The 25,670-nt window shown below is 38.0% G+C and overlaps 2 protein-coding genes across 3 annotated transcripts; both read left to right on the top strand.

Annotated features, from left to right (window-relative positions):
* Positions 1-1,171: 1,171 nt before the first annotated feature.
* On the top strand, positions 1,172-15,601 carry LOC103410099 (lysine-specific demethylase JMJ29-like). Of its 2 annotated transcripts, XM_029105543.2 has the most exons (13): positions 1,172-2,014; positions 2,120-2,235; positions 2,630-2,723; positions 2,814-2,955; positions 3,967-4,030; positions 4,121-4,865; positions 8,782-9,111; positions 11,895-12,230; positions 12,738-12,810; positions 12,909-12,994; positions 13,353-13,472; positions 13,879-13,940; positions 14,064-15,601. In XM_029105543.2, exons 1-13 carry the CDS (start codon positions 1,508-1,510, stop codon positions 15,418-15,420), a joined length of 4,032 nt encoding a protein of 1,343 aa, XP_028961376.1. In that variant the 5' UTR covers positions 1,172-1,507; the 3' UTR covers positions 15,421-15,601. The 2 variants fall into 2 exon arrangements, with proteins under 2 accessions (XP_028961376.1, XP_028961377.1); XM_029105544.2 differs by lacking the exon at positions 8,782-9,111.
* A 5,137-nt stretch (positions 15,602-20,738) lies between these two features.
* On the top strand, positions 20,739-24,963 carry LOC103438975 (uncharacterized). Its single transcript, XM_008377519.4, has 4 exons — positions 20,739-21,411; positions 22,186-22,728; positions 23,258-23,286; positions 24,633-24,963. The coding sequence occupies exons 1-4, from the start codon at positions 20,859-20,861 to the stop codon at positions 24,708-24,710; spliced, it is 1,203 nt and encodes a 400-aa protein (XP_008375741.1). The 5' UTR covers positions 20,739-20,858; the 3' UTR covers positions 24,711-24,963.
* The last annotated feature ends 707 nt before the right edge of the window (positions 24,964-25,670 follow it).

The following is a 25,670-nucleotide window of genomic DNA, read 5'->3' as shown; positions in this document are numbered from 1 at the left end:
TATTAAAATATATTACTTTGTAACATCGTGTCGTCCTATGACAAGTTTTCCATCACACATTCATTCACTCTTCATTTACATTCATTCACTCTTCATTTATGTCTATCCCAATTGTTTCAACTGCCCCACAACTTGAGACAACCAAAGAAAAGGGAAATAAGTGAGTTATTTGCGCGGTGAAATTTGAATAACGTCTAAATGGAAGCTTTCAAAAGATAAAATAATAAAACTTGTTGCAGTTTTATGAGATTAGGAATGTGATTGTGTAAATCCTAGACTATTTAGGGATATATTGGAATATTCTATGGGGTTAAATATTATCATATTAGAGTTACAATCCTATTAGGGTAAGGATTTAACCTTCCCTATGGTTTTCCTTTCACCTTAGGTTTTATCATAGCGAAGTTTTGTAAGTTTTACCTTTTATGCATTTTTTCGTTGATTTGAGACTCGCATTCGCTCATTGTGTTGACGACTTCATCAACTGTACTTACTTCATTGCTGAAGACTTGATGCGCCATTTGTTTGAGTATTTACACACTCAAAGGGAAGTGTTGCGGTCCTATTAGATAAGTAATGTGATTATGTAAATGCTAGTGTATCTGGGGATATTTTGGAATATTCTCTAGGGTTAAAATTATCATATTAAAGTTGTAATCCTGTTAGATTAAAGATTTAACCTTCCTTATTACTATAAATAAAGGGGAGTTTTAACTCAACACTCCCGGTATTGTTCACTTTTAACAAAAAAAACCACATTTTTACTTTTTCCTGGTACTATTAACTACATCTTTATTTGTCATTTTTCATTAAAATTAAAGTTTTTTTGAATTTTTCGTTAATTTTCCTTAAATAAAGGCACAAACACTTTACAATTACACATCTCTCTTTCTCTCTCGCTATGACGCACCTGCTCCTTTTGGCCTCTATAATTATTCAATAAATTACACCTCCAACAAAACTGATTATTTATAAAAAAAAAAATTACTAAACCATGAAAATTACATATCAATCACATTGCCATAAATGATTAAAGACATAGTAATTAGATATTGACGACATTCAGTATACTACTGAAAAAATAATCATTTCAAGTTTCACGAATTGAAATTTTGAAAAATAATTATCTTACAAATTTCTATAAAAACAAAAAAGACAAGAAAAATAAAATAGGGGATGAAAAACTTGGAGTACGGCACAAGCTTTCATTGCAGAAAAAGCTTCAACAGTGTGACAGACTCTGTGAGTAGGGTTTATGGTGGTGCAGTGGAGCCGAGAACTAGAGGACAAAGGCTTTTCAATGCAATGTTCTTCCTCATGGTGGTCACGCAGAGCTGACGACGGTGGCCGACGGCGGTAGGAGCTCTCAAACTTCAAGCGTTAGCCTTGTTGATCTGTGCCCAAAGATTTTCAACTTTCCTTTCTAGAAAAACCCTTCCGTACACAACCCATTGCTCAGTTTTCTTCGAAGAGGCAAGAGTCGGAAGCTGTAGGCGAGCTGAGAGTGATGGGGAAAAACCCAGAAACAAGCTTGGGGGGAAATGGCGGTGGTTCGGAGAAAGGTGAGCGATTTCTGGGAATTCAGAGTGATGGAAAAAAAGGGAGGAAGCGTGGTAGGAAGAGAGGCAGAGATTTGGCGGGTAAAGGTGATTGGGTAGCTCCAACTTTGAAGAAACATGGCGGGTCGTGCAGGAGGAGGGCTAGATATTTGGTGGCTGAGAAAGATGTGCAAGGTGGTGGCGGAGGAAGCGAAAATGCCCGAACCGGTAGTGCAAATGGGGCTCGGAATGGTGAGAAATGGGATCCTACAGTGGGTCTGGGGAACGAGGAAGATTGTGGGATTGGTGTGTTGGATTTGAAAGAAGGTGAAGGACAAGGGGGTAGTGGTATTGGTGGTGAGGAATTTCATGGAGCTTTGGGTGAGGAACGCGGTACAAGTGAGAAAGTCAAGGGGTCTGCAAGGGGAGTCGAGAAGTCTGTGAGTGCAGAATGCGTAAATAAGCAGAGTTCAAAAGTATGATATTTGTAATTCTCTGTTTTGTGATTGTTCCTTTTTTTATTATTATTATTATTTTTTTTATGTGTGATTATGTAATATCTGATTTTGGATCTCTAACAGTTTGTTCAGGAGATGTCTTTGTCTTGCCATCAATGTCAGAGGAATGACAAGGGTAGGGTTGTTCGGTGCAGATTGTGTAAAAGAAAGCGGTTTTGTATCCCTTGCATACAATCTTGGTAACCTTCTATTTGCTCAGTTTTTCTGATTCTAACTTGTGAAAGACGTTGGATTGTTTGAATTAATTTTATGGACTAGCCACAATAGTTTGAAGTGGCTTTGTCTTGGTACAATCCAGTACATGTATCTTGAAATGTTGTTTGTCGAAACATGTAAGGTGCTTAGCTGAATTGCTAATTCATTCTGATTTGTAATTCTTAATCCATTTGTTTTACCTTCATTTATTATGAAGTCAAGCAACATATATGGACTTCCAGGAATTTGCTCAGTGTTGATAAACATTTTAAAATCAACTTTTACGTGAGGTTCTAGGACTCCAAATATTGCAATTGAATGAACTTTTTACTTAGTTTTTATGACTACTTTGTATTATCAAAATTTTGTTTTATGTAGGTATCCTCAAATGTCAGAGGATGTCATTGCTGAGGCTTGTCCTGTATGCCGTGGCAATTGCAATTGCACAGTATGCTTACATAAACCTTCTCAGGTCAGTTTACCTTTTCTGAATGTCTCCTGGATTTTTCCTTGTTCATTACTTAAGAGGAAGTTTGATAAAATTTTACGGTTTTTTATGTAGTATTTGAGGAACCTTGAATTCAACATTTCCGAAGATGAAAGGGTTGAGCACTCTATGTATTTGGTTCAAACATTGCTTCCATTCTTGAAAAGGATTAATGCTGAACAAATGACTGAGATGGACATGGAGGCTACAAGACAAGGTATATTCTCTCTTTGTCAGATAGTTGTTTAAACTCATTAACCTGCAACTCCTTTGATGGGGTGGGTTGATGATGCAGATACAGGGACTGGAATTTTCTCTAAAACCGTTGGAGCCAAGGAATTCATAAACAAGAATCTCAAAAAACTGTCAAAAGCACAGACGCTCTAAGTAAAATATTGAAACTTACTACTGCAATATAATTGCAGTTCGGCTGCCCATATAATGACTGTTTAAGGTGGCTGGAATTTTGTAGGCGGCTAGTGTCTATTTATGTTCTTTGAATCTACTGAAACAAACCCAGAAAAGCAGAATTTGAATAGTGTCAAGGATTTGATTGAAAGCATTTTTCCCAATAGTCTGATATGCTAACATTGTTGACGTTTCAAGAAATTTGTTTACAAATTCTAGGCCACTAGATCATGTTGCAAGAAAATTGGAGAAAAAGTTTGGTTTTTGTGCATAAAAATGAATTGACTTGAGTCTTATTTGCAAATTGCAATATTGTTTGTTGGGGACATAAATGGAATTCAAGGTTTTTCTATTTCTCTAATTGTGCCCCTTTATTGTCCTATCAAACGCCACCCAAAAGATCTTCAAAACTTCCCAATCTTATCTAATATTTTGAAAAGGACATGGTTATAACTCTGTTTCATTTCAATAAAATAAAATAATTTTGGCTGAGGAGTGAATGATTAGAAGATGCCTTTGTGTGAAGAACTTTCTGGTGAAAAGGACCTTGTCACACGCTCGTGCACATATAAGTAGCTATATATTTTATTATTCAGTACATTACATTCATTTTTGTCATTCCGATTTTGTTAGTTGAGGCCACTGTTGAATCTTGGATGGATCTGTTTCCCATGGAGAAACACGTGAAATTGTCTTACCAGTTCATAGAAGATGTGATAAGCATAAGTTTGTTACCCTTTATATGAAAGACCCAACGTACAAAATTTGGTGGAACATTTTGCATTCTTGTAACTTGGTTTTTGGATGTTCACATGGACAGGGCTTTCTATTTCAGAGCTAAAGATACAAAGTTCAGACTGCCTTGAGGATGAGCGTGCATACTGGTGGAGCCTTTACCGTAACTATTCTAAATTAATTTTCTTCCGTATACCTACTAAGCATTCAGATTTGACCTTTTTGTTTTCCTTTTTCAGCAACAACTGCAAAACTTCTATTGTTGATTTACACAGAAGCTGTCCTCTATGCTCATATGATCTTTGCCTCATCTGTTGCCGAGAAATTCGAGATGGACGCCTGCTGGGAGCTAGAGAGGAAGTGATTTTTAAGTATATCAATCAGGGCCTAGACTATTTGCATGGTGGAAAAGGGGATACTGTAGATCTGCCTTCTGAAGTTAACACCAAGTTTCATGCAGGGTCAACATATGACTGGAAAGCAAATTCAGATGGAAGCATTGTTTGCCCCCCAGAAAACATGGATGGTTGCGGTCATAGTTTTCTAGAATTGAGATGCATGTTTGCTGAAAATCACGTCAGAGAGTTGGTGAAGAAAGCTGAAGGAATCGCTCAAACTTACAAACTTATGCATGTGGCTGGAACTTCTGCACATCAGTGTTCATGTTGCAACTCTGTCAGTGGTGTTGACATGAGCAGCAATAAGTTAAGGGAAGCAGCTTCTCGAGAGGGATCGGATGACAACTATTTGTACTGTCCAAGAGCTACTGATATTCAACATGAAGATTTTAAGCGTTTTCAATGTCATTGGATCAGAGGTGAGCCTGTGATTGTGAGCAATGTGCTTGACACTGCATCAGGTTTAAGCTGGGAACCGTCGGTCATGTGGCGCGCTTGTCGTCAGAAACATACTAGGCATGATAAACTGAAAAATAATAGGCATGTCAATCAAGTGAAGGTCATTGATTGCTTGGATTGGTGTGAGGTTAGTATCATTTGTCCACCAAGCTTTTGTACCTTACACATGGTTCTTTATTTTATTTACTCTTGTTTCTTATAAAAAAAAAAAAATTGCACTTGTTTTTTCAGTTGCTTACTACTGGTTGTTATGATGTTTTAATCTCTTTCACCTTTTAAAGTTCTAGCAAGAGAATGCTAAGAAGTATCTATTTATGTGGTTGTCATCAATTCAAGTGTTTGGAAAGTATGGTGGTGAACTATTGCTGGGTTCTTATTTTACTGCTTTGCACAGTTTGAATAAGCACAGATTTTGGTCACTGGCTTAAATTATAAATTCTTGTAATAAGCGTTCCTTTGCTCATGAGCCATGAGTTCCAAGTTTTTTTGTTTCTACATATGCCAGAGTCTATATTCTTATGTTAGTGTAGGGTAGTGTGACTCACTAATCAAAGAGGAGACAACAAATATAGGTGCTGTGGTGTTCGGTATAATTAACTATGAACCAAGTAAAAAAAAAATTAAGCTTACAATTTATTCTGTACAAAAAGTAAGAATTAAGCACAAAAGAAAGCTAAATTAATCCCTCAAACTCTGAAATTAGGAAGATTCGATTACTTATTAGATCACGTAGAGTTTTGGGTTTTGTTCAGACTTATGTAAGTTCTAAATCTGTTACAGATTACTGCAGAAAGGGAGTTCTTATTCAAGCAATTGATTAGGCATTGTAGATATTGTTGGTACCATATATTTGGGCCTCGTATTTGGGCCTCACACATTAAGCCCACGACAAATGTAAAATAGGAGGAGCCCCTTATTCTATAAAAGGGGACTCCCCCTCATTCTAAACCAAGTCTGAAGTCCTCATTTCTAAGGGCTAGAGCTGAAAACAAAGGCTAGAAGCCTTGAGAGAGAGTCCTCACACCACCGAGGCTCTCCTCTCCCTTCTCTTCTCTCTCCGGGGGACTTCCCCTCAAACACTTGTATCCATACAATTACAGAGAAACAGAATCAACTACAGTGTGGACGTAGCCCAAACATTGGGGTGAACCACGATAACCCTTGTGTCATTTACATTTCATGCAGATTCACGGTCGGATTTACGTTGTTCCAAGACTTCCGGTTTTGTGCATCAACATTTGGCGCCGTCTGTGGGAAACGATACGAAAAGTTGTGTCGGTTCTCTTTCATTTTTTTCACCCCCCGCCGTGAATCTGCAAAACCCAATCGACTAACTACTACTTCTACCATCCCACTCCTTTCGTCTTCAAACGAAGAGAAAATGGGATCAACGATGCGACCATAAAGATCTTGTACTGTGGGATATGCCACACCGATCTCCACCATGCTAAGAATGACTGGGGCATCACCATATATCCAGTGCATCACTCCGACGAAAAGTTTGTCACCGACATCATCATCAGCTTCACCCTCGTGGGCCGGGACACCACTTCGGCTGCTCTCACCTGGTTCTTCTGGCTGCTTTCGCAGAACCCATATGTAGAACAAGAGATCTTGAAGGAGATCAACGACACGGCGTCGTCTGAGTTAGCGGCGGGAGGAGGTCACGACGAGGTGAAGGAGATGGTGTACACCCACGTGGCGCTGTGCGAGAGCATGAGGCTGTACCCGCCGGTTCCCGTCGACAGTAAACAAGCTGAACATGTGGCAGCCATCTCTTGCTCAGGCCATGGAAGAGCCTACTTGGACGGCCTGATTTCTTGATGGAAAGGAACCTGTTTCATGCAGCTAAAAGTGCAATTCTAGTAGCTGAGTGGCATAGAATGGGATCACTGGACTATCGGTTTGAAGGAGATGTATCATCATGGAAGAGCATTTCATGCCACAAACCACACCCACGAAGAAGATAAGTGGTTGTCAGAAACTTTATATTTCTTTATGTTATTTCTTAATTATTCTATAAATGGTGCCAGCTTTACTTTGTTTTGTCTGCCTCAATGGTTCTATAAGTGCTGCCCATCTAAAAAGATAAATTTTATTATAATCATTTGATTATTTTAACACAAAAAACAAAGGGAACGTTACATTATATGTTGGAGAAAGCAACAAACCATATATTATGGCACCAAAAGCATTAGTTAGTAGTGACTCAGCAACACATATTTCGAAATCCATTTTTTCTCAGCATTTGATTGATTACACAATGGCCAAACTTTCATCATGCATCCCATTTTCTGAAAAGCTATTACAAATATTATTATTTAATATTACAGGGTATAATATATACCCATTATCCATTTGTCTAACAGAAAAAAAGCCACGGTAAAACTCAAGATAAGAGCACTTTTATTATGAAGTCTCTACTTTTCACTTTGATAATGTCGGCCATGAAATAAATATAATTATGTTTTCTCAATATCATTGTTTATTTAATATCTTATTATTTTATTTGTGTCATGATGACTAATTATAAAATAATAATTTTATTATTTTTTATGTCATGACACATGATTTATACCACGTTATTGATTTATACAACATGTGATTTATCAAACAACTAAATAAATCATTTATTCATGATTATATATATATACACACACATTTAGGCAATACCTAATATATTGTTGATATATGATACAAATCATTTACCACACGACTGAATAAATTATTTATTTATAGAAGAACATAGTACAATATTTTGCCTTGACAAACTTTGTCAATTTGATTTATTCATTATACGGTCGTACTTATACTGTCATTTATTGTCAGGAATTATTGAGCAACTAGGTCCACTGATTAACGTTGTTGCTGATTAACGAGGTCTACCAACTTATAGACTGATGAGTCACGTGCTTGTGGTGATCTCTTGTCTGACCGGACATCCACTTGCTCGGACATTCACTTATTGGGATACCTATGTGCCTGGACCCAACTCGATGACCCTACAGATAGTCCCAACTCGATGCCCCTACGTATGGCCCCGATTCAAAGACCCGACTTGCGGACCCGATCCGCGGATCCGACACATAGACCCAATATGTGAACCCGACAAGCAGACCCGAGTCATGTCGAGAATCAACTCATAATGAGTGCATGTCGACATAAAGTAGATACTTGCAATAAGGAATAACACGAGCAAATGCCTCGCCGCGAGCATAGCCTCTAGCCGAGCAGCCTCGCAACGAGCATCGCCTCCAGCCAAGCAGTCTCGTAACGTGTGATACCTTTAGCCGAGTATTGCTTTATGTTGAGCATTACCTTAGGTTGAGTACTGGTTCAAGACATCTAGCCACTTCGGCCCGTACATGGATTGGATTTGAAGTCTCCAGCCAAAAGACTCTCTTGACTGAAGACTTGGGGGACTACTGTTGGTACCATATATTTGGGCCTCGTATTTGGGCCTCACACATTAAGCCCACGACAAATGTAAAATAGGAGGAGCCCCTTATTCTATAAAAGGGGACTCCCCCTCATTCTAAACCAAGTCTGAAGTCCTCATTTCTAAGGGCTAGAGCTGAAAACAAAGGCTAGAAGCCTTGAGAGAGAGTCCTCACACCACCGAGGCTCTCCTCTCCCTTCTCTTCTCTCTCCGGGGGACTTCCCCTCAAACACTTGTATCCATACAATTACAGAGAAACAGAATCAACTACAGTGTGGACGTAGCCCAAACATTGGGGTGAACCACGATAACCCTTGTGTCATTTACATTTCATGCAGATTCACGGTCGGATTTACGTTGTTCCAAGACTTCCGGTTTTGTGCATCAACAGATATCTTTCCATTTTTTTCATAAATGGGGGTAAGGCTAGCCGACATTCACCTCTCCCAGACCCTACGTAAAGCGGGAGCCTTGTGCACTGGGTACGACCTTTTTTTATAGTATAGAATCAGTCTTTGTTTGAAACTGCAAAAAGCTGTAATTGTTCTTGATGGTTTGATACCTTTGATTTTGATTTGTAAAATATATGCTATATGAAATGCAGCTAGATATCAATATCCGCCAATTTTTTACTGGATATTCAAAAGGCCGTTTTGATAGGCAAATGTGGCCTCAGATGCTGAAACTCAATGATCCATCCCTGGATGACTCTTGTCAGAAGCGCGTTCCTCGTCACTGTGCTGAGTTCATTTGTTGCTTGCCATTTAAGGAATATACTCACCCCTGCAGAGGCGTTTTGAACCTTGCTGTGAATTTGCCTATGGGATGTGTAAAGCCAGATATGGGGCCGAAGATGTATATTGCTTATGGTGTTTCCCAGGAGCTTGGACGTGGAGACTCTGCAACCAAGCTTCACTACAATTGCTGTGATGTGGTGTGTTTGGCTGTTCTACATTACTGCTATTTTTATCCTCTTTGGGTTTGCATCTAGCTGTGTTCACGGTCCATTTGACCTTTCTTATATGTTTGAATCTTCACTGGATTACATATCGGTTTACTACCTGGACATAATTTTGGAGTCAAAATCTACAAAGCTGGTTTGCAGTTTGCTTCTCTGTCTCTTTGTGGAAGTTTTTCATACTTATACTTCGATCTAGGAATTGTTTAATCGGCATCTCAGTGAGGTCCGGCTAGTCGTCGGATAATTTTCCTGTGATGAAAATTTAGCAATTTGGAAAATGAAGTGCAAGAGTAGTAGGATTTAGTTGTACAATGACTTAGAGTTCTCCTTACTTTTGTGCTGACTGTAATGTTTGAGTTACCAATTCTAAACTCTCGTCCTTGTTCTTTTATTTTTATTTTTTATTGTAGAATTCTAACTCTTTGTCTTGTGCATCATATGTTATACATACCAAGTCTCTTGAATTTCATTCTTCATTTTGGTAGTTTTTGAGAAGCACAGACACTGTAGACAATGGTTCATCACAATAGTGACACAATACAACAACAAAGCCTTATCCCACTAAGTGGAGTTGGCTATTTGAATCCTAGAACACCATTGCGCTCGGTTCTGTGTCATGTCTTATGTTAGATCCAAGTAGTCCAAATCTTTTCCTAGAGTCTCTTTCAAGTCTTCCTAGGTCTTCCTTTACCCCTTTACCCCTTTACCCCTTTGGCCCTAAGCCTATGTCTCGTACCCGCATCTTCTAACCGGAACATTTGTAGATCTTCGTTTCACATGTCCAAATCACCTTAACCGATTCTCTCTCATCTTATCTTCAATTTCGCCTACTCCTAATTTGCCTCGTATATTCTCATTCCTAATCTTGTCCTTTCTCGTGTACTCACACATCTAACGAAGCATTCTCATCTCCGCTACACTCATTTTGTGTATGTTTTGATGCTTCACCGCCCAACATTCCGTGCCATAAAGCATTGCCGGTCTTATTGTCGTCCTATAAAATTTTCCCTTCAGCTTTAGTGGCATATGACGGTTTCACAACACACCCGATGTAGTCTTCCATTTCATCCATCCAGCTTGTATTTTGTGATTGAGGTCTCCACCCAATTCTCCGTTCTTTTGCAAGCTAGATCCAAGATAGCGAAAGCGTTTGTTCTTTGGTACTTCTTGATCTCCAATCCTCACCCCTGACTCATTTGCACCTTCATTCACCCTGAACTTGCACTCCATATACTCTGTCTTTGACCTACTTAGGTGAAGTCTTTTAGATTCCAACACTTCCCGCCAAAGGTTAAGCTTCGCATTTATTCCCACCAAAGGTTAAGCTTCACATTTACTCCCTCCTGAGTTTCATCTATCAACACTATATTGTCTGCGAAAAGCATACACCAAGGAATATCATCTTGAATATATGCTCAATTAACTTATCAATTACCAATGCAAAAAGGTAAAGACTTAAAGATGAGTCTTGATGTAGCCCTACAGTTATGGGAAAACTTTCGGCTTGTCTTTCATGAGTTCTTACAGTAGTCCTTGCTCCATCATACATATCCTTTATAACTTGGATATATGCTACTTGTACTCCTTTCTTCTCTAAAATCCTCCAAAGAATCTCTCTTGGGACCCTATCATACGTATTTTTCCAAATCTATAAATACCATGTGCAAATCCTTTTTCATATTTCTATATCTTTCCATCGATCTTCGTAAGAGATAGATTGCCTCCATGGCTGAGCGCCCTGGCATGAACCCAAATTGATTGTCTGAGACCCCTGTCTCTTGCCTGGGTCTATGCTCAATTACTCTCTTCGATAGCTTAATTGTATGACTCATTAACTTAATACCCCTATAGTTCATGCAATTTTGTACATCACCCTTATTCTTGTAGATAGGCACCAAAGTTCTTTTTCGCCACTCATTTGGCACCTTCTTCGTTTCCAAAATCTTATTGAAAAGGCTTGTGAGACATGCTGTACCCGTCTCTCCCAAGACATTCCACACTTTGATCAGTATATCATATGTGCCCATTGCTTTTCTATGCTTCATCTTTTTCAAAGCTACAACCACTTCTTCCTTCCTGATTCGGCGGTAGAAGGAGTAATTTATACACTCTTCAGAGTTACTCAACTCCCCCGAAGAAGTACTCCTTTCGTGTCCTACATTGAAAAGATTATGGAAATAAAACAACAAAGGAATATATTATCAATTTTGGAGTATTTTAAATATTATAAGGTTAATAGATTTCATGTCAAAATAATTAATTCCATTAGGAATATCAAAAAACTCTCCCGAAAAATTGCATGCCACTGTTGTATCCCTTGTTGTTCTATGCTCTGTTTTATTTTTTATTCGTGTAACGTGCCTGAAGTGTGTTTCAGTGTCTGTGTTGTTTAGGTGTTCAACACCACACCCAGGGGAAAATTTATGCTGCCCAAATGAGTCTTATGGTTGGCGTTTGTCGAAGTACTTTGGTTGGTGGTTTGTTAATAGTACTGATATGATTTAGTATAAATGTGAAGGATTTATAGAAACGTCACCATTGGTTTTACAGTCATATTTGATATTTCAATCAATTGGATATGTTGTAATGTTTGTTTCCTGCATTTTTATTTTTTAGTTAGAAATCATTGCTGAAAACGTTTTTTGGTGAATTTTTTAATTTAGTAGCATTCTGCAAGCTCAGGGTTCTTTCTTTTTTGTTCTCCTCTTCTGCATATTGTAACTTCAATATATGTTGTCCTGAATAACTTGTCTCAGGTGAACATTTTGACAAATACTACTGAAGTGACCCTTACTCCCAAGCAAATGGAGACTATGAAAAGGTTAAAAAAGAAGCACATTGAACAAGACAGAAGGGAAATTTTTGGAAATTTTCAGACCGTGGAAGAAAATGTTGATAGTAACCAGCCTGGCGATTCTGGTGTGTCTAGGTTGAATGGTGAAAGTTTTTCAGAGGGTTCCAAGTCCGAAAAGAATATAGTGGGTGGTGCTTTATGGGATATTTTCCGGCGTGAAGATGTTCCTAAGCTGAACGATTATCTCCAGAAGCACTGCAAGGAATTCAGGCATACTTTCTGTTGTCCAGTGCAGCAGGTAATCAGTTGTTCATGAATTGTTGCGGTTTAGTTAATGAGCTAGGGGAGTGAAGGTTCATCCCATATTGGGGAAAGTATGCATTCTTAGTCATAAAAGAGTGCAATCGCATAAGCACCCTAACTCTTACAACGTAACATTTCCTTGATACTACTTTCAACAAATGTGACAATAAGCCAATAAGGAAATCTCAGCTTGCTTTTATTTCTAGACACAACCCATAAATGAGTATGAACTATTTCACAGCGGTTGATTATATGATTAAGTTCTCTACGAACAAAGAAACATGATGGTGATTCTAGAATAGACAAGGACTCAAATACTGGATTGGACTACGACTTAAATAAGCTATGACCAGGACGGTAGTGCCAAGGAGAAACACTTTTCTGTAAAATGAGAGAGCTAAATATCATGGAGTCCAAGCCATCCTTCTGATGTTTCTTTCTCATGTTTTTGTTTATATTAATGTGTTTCCAACTTTCTTTTTTTCTTTTTTTTTTTTGGCAGGTTATTCATCCCATACATGACCAAACCTTTTATCTGACAATGCAGCACAAAAGGAAGCTGAAGGAAGAATATGGTTGCTTCAATATATATATTTATGTGTAGTTGAATTTAAATTTATAGTCCTTCGGAGTTACAATTTATATATCTTATATTCTTGTGCTATCTTTCTAGGGATTGAACCGTGGACATTTATCCAGAAACTTGGAGATGCTGTTTTAATTCCTGCAGGATGTCCACACCAAGTGAGAAACTTGAAGGTAGCTTGTATTTTATCGATTATATGATTCTTTCCTTGCAAAACCATCAATGCCTACTATACAATTCATGAGCTTTCTTAATGAGTTACGAAGAGACCCATTCCAGAATTGATGTTCTTTCAATTTTGAGGGTGGTAAATTTGTTGTCCATCTAAAATTGAAAGAAACGATTATTATCTTTGAGATATTTTCATTCACGCTCTCTCTCTAAAGTCTAACACTATTCTTATCAATCTCTCATCGAACACAGGTTCTTGCTCTGTGTGTTAAATAAGTTTGTTCATTTGAATCGGTTCATTTGAATCATTTCAATACATCAGATATGCATAAATATTGACAATTTCATTTTTCTCCTCAGCCATGCATTAAAGTTGCACTTGAATTTGTCTCGCCTGAAAATGTTGGTGAGTGCATTCGGTTGACCGATGAGTTCCGCACACTTCCAAAAAATCACAGGGCTAAAGAGGACAAATTGGAGGTATGTCGTCCTTTGTAGATATATAAGTTTGGTTTGTCACACCAAATTGTACATCACTCGTTCTAATTTGAGTTTTGGGTGGATTTTTCTTTATCCGCTGGGTTGGCATGAATTGTTCAATCATTGTGCCTAGAGCTTCCCCTTTTTTATGTACTTTTTGCATTCATTTGGGTGGTTCATTTTTTGGTGTCAATTCAAGATCCTTTTTACCTGAGCGTGTGCCTGTTCAACTAGTATTTCCTTTTCCATGTTCTCTTAGAGGTATTTTATAGAGACAATACCTAATTAGGCGATCATTAACGTTAAACAATTCGGGTTCGGACAAGGGTTTGTGGTGGAGACATGAGAATATCTGATGTGAAAGAATTCTTTTTATTGAGGCCTTACTGTTCTGCTCTTGAAACAGGTAAAGAAAATGATTTTGCATTCTGTCCATCAGGTTGTGGAGAAGTTGGATACAAATATGAGGTTAGTCAATTAGTATAATGGATTTTCTTGGATGGATTAATGGATGAACAAATCTGAATATAGGTTTACGTCCTAACTTGTTTCACCTGTTTGGATTTTGGTTTTGATGTTCCGCGGCATCAGACATGGATTGGGAAATGAAGCTGTAGAAAGACCAAAAAAAGGAGAGAAGAGGAGGAAGTCGAAGCTGTTGACAAGAAGGCCACGGAAGGAAGGGGTGAAGAATAGGAGGTCCAAAGTTGTTGAGGAGCAGCATTCACTGCGCCCTCTTGAACAATGCAGAAATTTACGTGCATGGAGAGAGGAAGAATCTTCCGGACAACAAGAAAGAATGGAAAACGAGGAGGTTCAAGTTGTAGAGGAGCGTTCACTGCCCCCTATTGAACAATGCAGAAATGTGGATGCATGGAGAGAGGAAGAATCTTCCAGACAACAAGAAGGAATGGAAATTGAGGTTCAAGTTGTTTTGGAGCAGCAGTCTTCACAGCCACCTGTTGAACTAGGTAGAATTGAACATGCATGCAGAAGGGAAGAAGTTGGAGGACAGACAGAAGGAAGTGGTGATGAGGAAGTGGCCCACGGATCCGAGGAGCAGCGATTCTTACTTCCTGCGCTGCCCCCTCTTGAACAATGCATAAATGTGCATGAGGAAGAATCTTCCGGACAACAAAAAGGAATGGAAATGGAGGAGGTTCAAGTTGTTGAGGAGCAGCGTGCAATACCCCCTCTTGAACAATGCAGAAATGTGCATGCATGGAGAGAGGAAGAATCTTCCGGACAACAAGAAGGAATGGAAATTGAGGAGGTTCAAGTTGTTTTGGAGCAGCACACTTCACAGCCACCTGTTGAACTAGGTAGAATAGAAAAGGCATGCAGAAGGGAAGAAGCTGGAGGACAGACAGAAGGAAGTGGTGATGAGGAAGAGGCGCAAGGATCCGAGGAGCAGCGATTCTTACTTCCTGCACATTCCACTGTTCAAGAGCGAAGCATTGGACATGCATGGAGAGAGCTAGAAGGTGGAGGACAACAACAAAAAGGAAGGGCAAAAGGGGAAGAGTCAGTTGCGAAGAAGCCTCCACAATCATCACAGTCTGAAGAAGAGGATGATGTGATTATTGTGGAGAAGCCTCCACAATCATCAGAGTTTGCAGAAGGAGATGATGACGTGGTTATTGTGGAGAAGCCTTCACAATCATCACATTCTCGAGTCTCTAGACGCACTAATGTTGGTCTTGTTACAATGGTGAAGTATCTCGATAACCTCACTGAGCGCATTACACATTTTGAACAGACAACTGAACAGAGGGATAGAATACAGAATCCTGAATTCCAGCATATCCGTTCAGAGCTTTTGACTTTAGCTTCCCATCTTGGTTACACAACTCACCCGAGAGAGCCTGATATCCCACTACAATTGTCTCAGTCACCAAAAGAAGGCTGTCCGCCTCTCTTTGTTTACCGAAGAAGATCCACCGGGTAAAGATTTTTAGATTTAGGATTTGTTTCTTGTCTTGGATGATGCATACAAGCTTTGGATTAACGGACTTTCTGTGTTAGTGTAGTTAATTAAGCAGTGACTTATTATGTTGAGATCCACTGAACGATTACAGTTGATTATGGAATCAAAATTCTAGCTCTGTGCTGCGTATTTGACATTAGAATTGTCGGGTCAGGAGGAAGCCTTGGGCTCAAAGCTACTTCCATGTTTTGTTTCAGAGTTTTTTGCGAATAGTTTCTTCTTTTGAGGTTCCACTTTGGTGATGTAGATTTTGAGAACATAAATTTATACTATTGGAGTCCAATGGACTGCATAGTAAATACTCGGACAATTCTATTAGGACCTAACAATTTTCTTGTGAGACTTGACTTAGGGGGTGTATTTTATACAAAGTTTGATGGACTTTACTTGACTCTAGTGCATTCAACGTAGAATTTTAAGGAGTTAATAAAAATCACTTGTATTGAATAAACACTATTTATGACTTCTTAGAAGTCTGTGAAAATCTTGTCGTATTTAATTATGACTTTTTGTGAGTCTACAAAAAAGGGAATATATTCAAAATTTCATTTATTTTAAAGGATTTTGAAAGTCATGGGTTTTGATGGACTTTGAGTACTTTTATATGTAAGTTTTTTGTCATAGTAAATTCAACCTTTCCCCTAAGATTTTGATGTATTTCATATTTTATTAATTCTCTAATGATATACTCCACCCCTCATCTTAATGCAATGACTATTATTATTACCACTTTCACCACGAGGTCACCACCACCACCTTACCATGATCATCTCGACCCCCACCGCCTCCATTGTCATCATCGCTGCCACCATAGTTATTGCCATGAGCATTATCATCACTCCTACTATGACCACCACCTCTATCGCCACTACCACCGTCCCCATCCTTTTTTCCTCCACCACCCACACATCACCCCGCCAACACAATCACCGCCCATACTATTATTGCTGCCACTAATGAAATCAACTTTATTCTTACCATCTTGCTAACAATCACCATGCGAAACTTCTACGACCATCATTGCTAAGATCACTTTGTCATGGTCATGATCACCATTTCAATCATGAAAACTTAAAAATAATATTGCTTATTAATGAATTGGTCATTAAAAAGTCCAAGCCAATCCACACAACTCTAAAATTTATAAAAGTGAACTCTTTAGAATTCTACAAGAGTCTATCATTTAACTCATTTATTTTACACAAAAATATATTATTCAAAAGTCTATAAAATTTTATGAAGTTTATAATAGTATTATGAACCTATTTCTTGATCACAATTAGTGATGTATTAGCATATTAAATAATGAGTATTAGATAGTGATAAGTTATTGCCAGCTCGCAGTTTGTTTAAGTGGAGAGTTAGGTATGAGCTCATGTTTTGGATGTAAGGGAACGTATATAGTTTACAGAAAGAAATCAAAATACAAAAAAATATTGGAGCTTGCTCCTCCCTTCCTTCCCTCTTCCTCCTCTCTTCCTGCCCTCTTCCTCCATAGCCATTTCTGTGCTACTTGCAGGTTGAAATAGGGCATTGAGAATTGGGTCATATCAAATAGTCGGTGAAAGTCTATTAAATCCGTAAAAGTCCATCACTTTAAAAACTCAATAAAAGTCCATACAAATCTTAGCACACTAAACCAAGGTAAATGCGGAGGTCCATGTTACCCAAACATGAATTTACTATTAAGGACTAAAAAGACATTTACAAGAAGAAAAAAAAAAAAATTCTCATTAGAGCCAACATTTACTATTATGAACACATTACCCCCCAATTATCCTCTCCCTCACAACAATTTGGAGTATTGGCGTTGCTTCAAATGTGGGCATATGTCACGCCAACATTTAACGTATAACTACACAGTGAAATTGACGGAAGAGTTAGATTGGTGCAATTCAGAAGTCACGTCATGTAATATTTGAAAATTGAAACCGTGTGACTCATTTTACAAATGACCCAAACCTTGTGATGTAAAATGTGGTTTAACCCTTTTTTGCTGTTCTCCTTCTATATCTACTAGCTTTTCTACACATGCTCATTTGGGTGCAAAAGACCTTTTTATAAGAGTGCTGATAAGCCCACGCCCATTATCTTATTTCCTCACCCACATTTTGGTATAAATTTTAATGTCAATTTTACCCTCTTGTAAAATGACATGTAAGGACCAAAACAAAAATGTACCGCAGATTGCCAATTTCCTTATGCCCACTGCACATTGTCGGATTGCTCATTTCCTGATGTCATTTCACTATCTCTGTAAAAGAAAAAAAATCTTCTCTCTTTCAATTTAATTATTGTGCCTTTCTGGGATGAAATCCCATCTCTTGTAAACAAGTATTTCTACTTCTATTTTTTCTTTCTCCAAAACCCTAATTTCAGGGATCAAATCAAATACGAACCAACCGATCATATATCACCTATCACTGCTTCATAAGATCGACGGTTTCAAACTCTCTATCCTCCCAGCCCCTTCTTTGGTTCTAATCTCAACCCAAACCTCACCTCCCTTCTCTCTCATTTCCCTTCTTTCTAAAACTTTAAATACATAACCTACTCATTGAATTCCATTGCATTCTACAATACTTGAAATTCATAGGAAAAATAGAATATCTAGACTAAGCAAGGAATAAGAAGATAGGTGGTGAGGCAGTTTTGCTGCCATGGTGGTGTTTCGATGGTTGGGGGACCTGGGTTGGGTGTTGGGAGTTGGTGCGGCACTACAGCGGAGTAGGGGTGTCGGGGGCTGGAATCATATCAGGGTATTTTAGGAATGATTGTGGGTGAGAAAAGAGTGTTTTCTTCTTTTAACATTTTTGGTGGGTGAAAAAATAAAATAGGGTGGGAAGATAAGACAATAGGGTGGGCGTAGTACCGCTCTTTTATAATGTTCTATTTTCTTGTCCACAATTGTACTCAAGCATCTAGATACATATGTGTTAGTGGGAAGAAACACAACCCTATAAACCTCTCCGGATTCTCGTCCCTCTTTTTTTCCTCTCTTTCTCTCCCATCCTATTTGAACGGTCAGGATTAAGTCACGTCAACATTCTCTTAGTCCCTCCAATAAACCTGCCTTCAACCCCAAATGATTTGAGAAATAACGATACAACATTACCCAACAACTAAATAAGCATAAAACAACTAAGTTAGGGAAAATTTATCGCCATTTCAAACGAACTCCAAATCTACAAACAAAAATGCATTAAACAAAACCCGTTACCAAAATCCAATCAAAGTTTGTAAATTTAAACAAAACATCAAGTGTTGGAGCAAAAAACACACATGTGTGGCTATGAGAGCTGCAGCTTCAGGGCGATTGAGGCTCAACCCAGGAGCAAGACACAAAAGTTTTCTGGAAATGTTTCCCAATCGTATGATATGTGAATTAATAAAAAAAATACTTTCTATTAAACTTCCAACAAATTTGAGAAAAACCCATTTACTCAAATCCCATAATCCATATGAACTAAGAAACTCGAAATTTTACCAGAAAAAAAAAATTACATAAAAACAGTAATATTAAAAGTGTCCAATAAGTAAGAGAGCTTAGGCCATCTCCAACCATTGGCTGGCCAGATGGCTCGTTTTAGCCCTCTGGCCCTCCAAGATTCTCCAAGATATTAATATTTTAATGAACAGTACAGGGCCATATTTGCCTCCGTCTCCAACCGATGGCCAGAGGGCCAGAGGGCTCGTTTTAGCCCTGTCAAAAAAAACTGTCTCCAACCGAGGGCCAAAGAGCCATAGGGCCAAACATAATTTATTATTTAAAAACTACAACTTAATTTTATTTAAAAATCATGTTGGTTAGTGTTGTATAATTTTTATGTCGGTTAATGTTATTTAATGTTGTTTCATATTGTTTAATGTTGTTTCATGTTACTTAATTTAATTTAATGTTGTATAATGGCTTAGGAAGTTATAGGAAAAAATTAGAATTTAAAAAAAATATGAAACAAATTTTGTGAAATAGAAGTTCTAGGAAAAATGGAATTTTAAAAAAAAATATGAAACAAATTTTGTAAAATAGAAGTTATATGAAAAAAATATGAACCAAATTTTGTAAAATATAAGTTATAGGAAAAAAATAGAATTAAAAAAAATTGAAACAAATTTTGTAAAATAGAAGTTATAGGAAGTTATAGAAAAAAAAAAGAAAAAAAAAGGTTTAAATTCATAAAAAAAAAAGGTTTAAATTCATAAAAAAAAAGGATTTACAACGGCTAGTGGCGCTAGCCGTTGGAAGTTTGAATTCAAAATGTTATTTCTGTCGGTTGTAACCGACAGAAATCATATATATTATATTATTTCTGTCGGTTATAACCGACAGAAATAAGAAACATTAAAAAAAAAATAGCCAGCCCGGGGCTGGCTGGCTGGCCGAAAGCAGCCAGCCCTCTCTGATCCCGTGGGGCCCTCCCAGATTCCCGAGCCCTCTGGCCTAGCCCTCGGTTGGAGACGGTTTTAGGGCTATTTTCGGCCCTCTGGCCCTCTGGACCCTTCGGTTGGAGATGACCTTACGCCTCCTGCCAGGAACCATGCAGTGACACCATCAATTTAACCGTCGTATCCGATTTGCAACAAAACCCTACAAACATGAACCTAAAACATACTAGCTGATTATGAATTTTTGTTTAAATTTAAACTTAAATAATACCTAACGAAAATTAACTGTACAATGCACAATAAACGAATAAGATGTGATGATCTTTAGAACCCTCACAAAAAGAATTCGGAAACGATCCTCACCCGACCCAAAATGGGGTTTCGGCTTATTTTTAAGAGTAAATTGTACAAATGGTCCCTCAACTTTAATCAAATTGGAGCAATGGTCCCTTAACTAAAAATCCATTATCATTGGTCCCTCAACTTATCAAAATGTGTAGCTATAGTCATTTTCATCAATTTTATCAAAATTTTGTTAAAATAAGCTATGTTGGAATGACCATTTATATAATTAGGGTCCATCAACTCATCAAAGTGTATAATTATGGTTCTTTTCGTCAACTATGTCAAAAAATTTGTCAAAATGAGTTATATTGTAAGGATCATTGCTACAATTGGATTAAAGTTAAAGGATCATTTCTCTACTTGAATTAAAGTTCAGGGACTAATGGTAATGGATTTTTAGTTGAGGGACCATAGATGCATGTTTTGATAAGTTGAAGACCAAAGGTAATGAATTTTTAGTTAAGGGATCATTGCTCCAATTGAGTTAAAGTTAAGGGACCATAACTACAATTTACTCTATTTTTAAATTCTTTTTTACTTACTAGACAATCGTAATAGCCCAAAAACCTTTTGAGCTAGGCCCGCTGTCATGGCGGAGCAAGTCAACAAAGAGAGTGCTCCTCAAGAAAACCTCCGCCTTCTCCGTCGCTTCCTCCTCCACGACGACAATGACAAATTCCGATTCTTTAACCGACAAAGACACTCAAAATTGGACATCCGAAAGAGGGCAGGAGCCAAACATTTCGAAAGAGCAAAGCCGCAATAAGAAGAAGAAGAGGCAGAGGAATAATGATCACAGCTACGGCGGCAAGCACCCGAACTACCGCGGCGTGTGGTTGCGCCGGAGGACCAAATGGGTGTCGGAAATCAGCGATAAGGGGAAGAAATTCAGAATATGGTTAGGGACATACCCAAAAGCTGAAATGGCAGCTAGAGCTTACGATGCGGCAGCTCTAGCCCTCCAAGGTGCTTCTGCTTCTCTCAATTTCCCTGAATTGGCAAAATCACTTCCCAAACCAGAATCCCTGTCTCCATCGAGCATCCAGGCTGCCGCTGCTAAGGCAGCAGCAGAAGCAGAAGCAGAAACAGCTTTTGGGAAAAAGCAGATTCTATGGGAAGCAGTGACTGAAGAAGCAAAAGCCAGCAGCATAGATCAAGACCCAACTAGTACTATTGCTTCAACTGATTGTGATGCTGAGAAATTGGTTTCCAATGCAGCTGGTAATTAATTGCTCATTAATTGGTAGGGTTTTAGATAAACCCCTTATTCCATTTCTCAAAACTAGAGTTTCAACACTTTGATTCCAATTTCGAAATTTCGGAGTTCCAATATACAATTCTGATTTTTTTTTTTTTTTTTTGCAAGCAAAAAAGTACCTTTCTGTTTTTACAGTTTCAAATGATTCAGAAACCTTTGGATTTTAGATAAATAAATAAAATTGAAGTACTAAGGTACAGATTAGAGTCATGGTGATCCCTTTGATTCATTTAAGCTTGTCTTAAAGGCGAATTTGTTTTTTTCTTGGTTCGAAGTATAGCCCTATGAGTTTGTGGACCATATACTTTTTGCACTGCAGATCCGGTAGACGGATCTGGATGCACCTGTTGGAAGTGTTTGGCCTTGTTTGGATGTTTGCTAGAAGCGTTTTTTGGTGAGGATGAATGCTTTTTCGATGCTATGTGCTGATGAATGCACTTGCTTAGAAGCTTTAGAAAATTAGGGGAGACAATATTTACATATTTCCTGCCAGTGAGACTCTCCATGAGTATGGTGTTTGGGGGTGGGGTGAATATATTGTTTGAGTCTTTGTGATGTACTGTATTGCCTCTCTTGTGGTGTATCTGGTGAAGAAGGTACAAGATTCGTTGGCAAGGAGGAGGAGCTGTAGGATTATTGTTACCTTTTGTTTACAGTTGCAAATTGTGTTCCATTTGGTATAGGAAAGCTACTGATATGTTTTTGTTTGTGTGATTTGTTTCTTTAAACTCTTTTAGAATCCTTCAAAATCTCAATCGAATACATTCCCATAAATTCAGAGGACTGTACATCCGAAAAATGGAGAGAGCCAAACAATGCGGAAGAGCAAAGCATCAAAAAGAAGAAGAAGAGGCAGAGGACTAGTACTTGTACTAGTGATGATCATCACTGTGAGGGCAGCAACCACCAGAAGTACCGTGGTGTCAGATGGCGCAAAAATGGCAAATGGGGGTCGGTAATCAGCCAGAAAGGGAAAAAATTATGGCTAGGGTCATTCCCAACAGCTGAAATGGCAGCTCGAGCTTATGATGCAGCAGCTCTAGCCCTCAAAGGTGCTTCTGCTGATCTCAATTTCCCTGAATTAGCGCAAGCACTTCCCCAATCAGATTCCCCGTCTCCAATGGACATTCAGGCTGCAGCTTCTGCTTCTGAGGAAATGCAGATTGTATGTGAAGCAGTGACTGAAGAAGCAGATCCCAGGGGAAAAGCTAATCTTCCCATGTCACTGAATTCAAATAATGCTCAAGAATCAACTAGTACTTGTGCTTCAACTGCAGAAGGTAATTAGTTGCTCATTAATTGGTTAGGGTTTAGATACTGAGCTTGGAGTAAGACAGAATTAGAGTAGGCTTTCAGATAAAACCCTAATTCTCATTTCTCAAAATTAGGGTCGAATTTGAGATCGATGAGATCAGAATAGCAGCTTTCGACCACCCTATCAAACTTACAAAGACACTTTGAATCCAATTGCGAAATTGTAGAGTTCCAATACACCTTTCTTATTTTTTGACAAAAATATCGCACCTCTCTGATCTTACAGTTTTGGACTTTCAAATGAGTCTGAAAACTTTGGATTTAGATACAACAACAACAACAAAGCCTTTTCCCACTAAGTGGGTCGGCTAAAAACTTTGGATTTAGATAAATAAATAAAGTTAAAGTACTAAGGCACGCATTAAAGTCAAGTGGATCCCTTTTCTTTTGTAGGCTATTTATCCCACTCTGATGAGACCTTTATGTAGTTGAAGTCAAATTTATAATCCATCTAGGCTACGAATAATTTATATTCACCTGTTTTAATTTCTGCAGGATGTGCACACCAAGTGAAGAACTTGGAGGTAAAACGTTAGATGATTATAGATTTCTAGTTGTTCTAGTTTTTTTTTTTTTTTTTTAATTTTTTAGAGCTCGTTTGGAATTGCTTTTGGAACCCAAATTTTTTTTTCGCCAAAAGCGCTTCCAGTTATTTTAAAAGCACTTCCAAACGAGCCCTTAATTCATGTTTACTTTTGCTTTACTAGATGATTACCACCGCGAAACAACTTGCCTCCAACATCTATACCGCTTTCCTGTTTTAACTCATGTTTATTTTTGCTTTGCTAGATTGATTATAGATTTGTAGCTGTCCTAGCATTTTCTCCAAACTAAATTATACATTTATTGTCTGTTTGAATTATAATTTTCTTTTTGTATGTTTAATAGTTTTACATTTAGATTTTAGGTTGATTCTGTTCTAAAAACGCCTTTGTATTTTCATTTTTCCTTATTTGTTCTTCTTTTCCAACTTAATGTGATGTTCCATCGTATAAGATAAAGTGCCGTTGTCTAGTTAGTTTACAGAAGCAGCTGACTAGCACGAGTGGCATTAAAAATGTGTCTTCGGTGTCAAATAAAGCTGACAATGTATTTAATCTTTTCATGCATAAATTTTTAAATTTTTCTCGTATAAAAACATCCATATTTAAGATATAGAAAAGGATGAATAGTTCTGTTCTTATTTGAAAAAAAAAAAAAGAAGGAACAAATAGAGAAAAGGATAATACTGCAAGTCATGGAACCTTCATTTGAAATTTGTTATTTAACTGCCGATATTAAACTTATCGGCAATTATCACTCTTTTTTTGTCTTAAATAGGGGTTTAGGATGAGTGAACTCTTGCTTTCTCCTTATGTTGTTGTCAAGGGCTTGTCAAAGACGGAGGCAATAGTGGAAACAGTTGAGTTGGGTTTAAGTAGTTATTGTGTGCCTTATGTGGTGCTTCAACCGGATAATCCATATTTTTGTTTTTTTTTTGCTCACCGATGCATTTTGTGCAAAGGTGGTGCAGAAAATATTGACCATATGTTTCTTCATTGCCCATTGGCTTGTAGATTGTGGTATAATCTACTTCAAGTTGCCAGGTTAAAGTTGGTGCTGCCCCTTTCATGCAATTCAATTTTTTTTTCGTTGCTGAGAGTTTCTGCAGTGTGTTAACAGCAGCAGTATTTGGGTTATTTCGATTGAAAGGAAGAAGCAAAATTTTTAGGCCAATGTGGGATAAAGTTGGATTTTGGACTTCACTTTGGATATGGGTTTCTCGTTCACTTTTTTTTTTCGGGTTTTCCATGTTGATATGTTTGAGTGTTTTCTTTCAATGTGGATTCCATAGTAATGTACTCATTACTTGTTATTTTATGAATAACAGTTGAATTATCTTGATATGGACAAAGCTTTTGAATCCATCTTCCCTTCTTGGTTGTCCAACTCACCTGAGAGAGCCTGACATCTCAGCATCATCGCCTCGGCCGCCACTAGAAGATGGTCCATTCTCCTTGTTTACCGAAAAAGATCCACCGGACCACTACCCAGTAAAGTTTAGATTTTAGGATTTGTTTCTCGTCTTTGAGGATGTATGTATATAAGCTTTGGATGAATGGTTCACTCTTTGTGGTAGTCTACTTAACCAGTAGCAAATTATGTTTTCTGTTTGTAAGATTAACTGACTGGTTACGCGTACTAGATCACCTTCTTCTCAACCCAAATCGCCCGTTTGGAAGCCTCCGGATGAGGCATTGATCGTCATTGTATGATTAGTCTGCGATTCTCCTCATCCCATTTCAGTCTCGATTTCCTCATCCTGCTAATCTTCTTGTCTTTGATTTCAACATCTTTGATTTCCTCATCCCGTTTCAGTCCCGTTTCAGTCTCCCTCCATCATCTTCATCTTTTGGCTCCCTCATCTTTCCACCTATCCTTAATTCGGATCCGCCACAGCATGTGTTCGTCTGCATTTGTCGCGGATCCATGGGCGGTCGTTGTGGTGTTACTTGGAGGATAATGCGGCTTTTGCTGGTGTGATCTCAGGCGTTCGTGGGAGGCGACATATTGTTTTGAATCTGATCGTCTGTGGAGTTCAGGTGGCGGTAGTGGTAACTGTAGGGGGGCTGTAGATTACTTGGGGTTTTTCTGTTTTGTTTTCTGTAGATTCCAAATTCAAATCATGGACCATAAATATGAATTCATCCTTTTAAATCTTCAGCTTTGATCAAATATTTGATCATGAGTTTGATTTTTGGTTAAATAAAATACGTTTAGAATTAATCAAAGGAAAACTAATGAAAAGAATTTGGAAACTTGCAGTTTTAATCAAAATGACAAAAATGTTTTGTACGTGAATAGTATCATAAGTGATTTTTAGAGTAAAAATGTCATTTTCGTTAAAAAATAAATAGTGCCGGGAGTG

This window comes from Malus domestica, chromosome 07 (assembly GCF_042453785.1).
Source record: "Malus domestica chromosome 07, GDT2T_hap1".
Taxonomy (NCBI): domain Eukaryota; kingdom Viridiplantae; phylum Streptophyta; class Magnoliopsida; order Rosales; family Rosaceae; genus Malus; species Malus domestica.
This window is presented reverse-complemented; position numbering and strand designations above follow the sequence as displayed.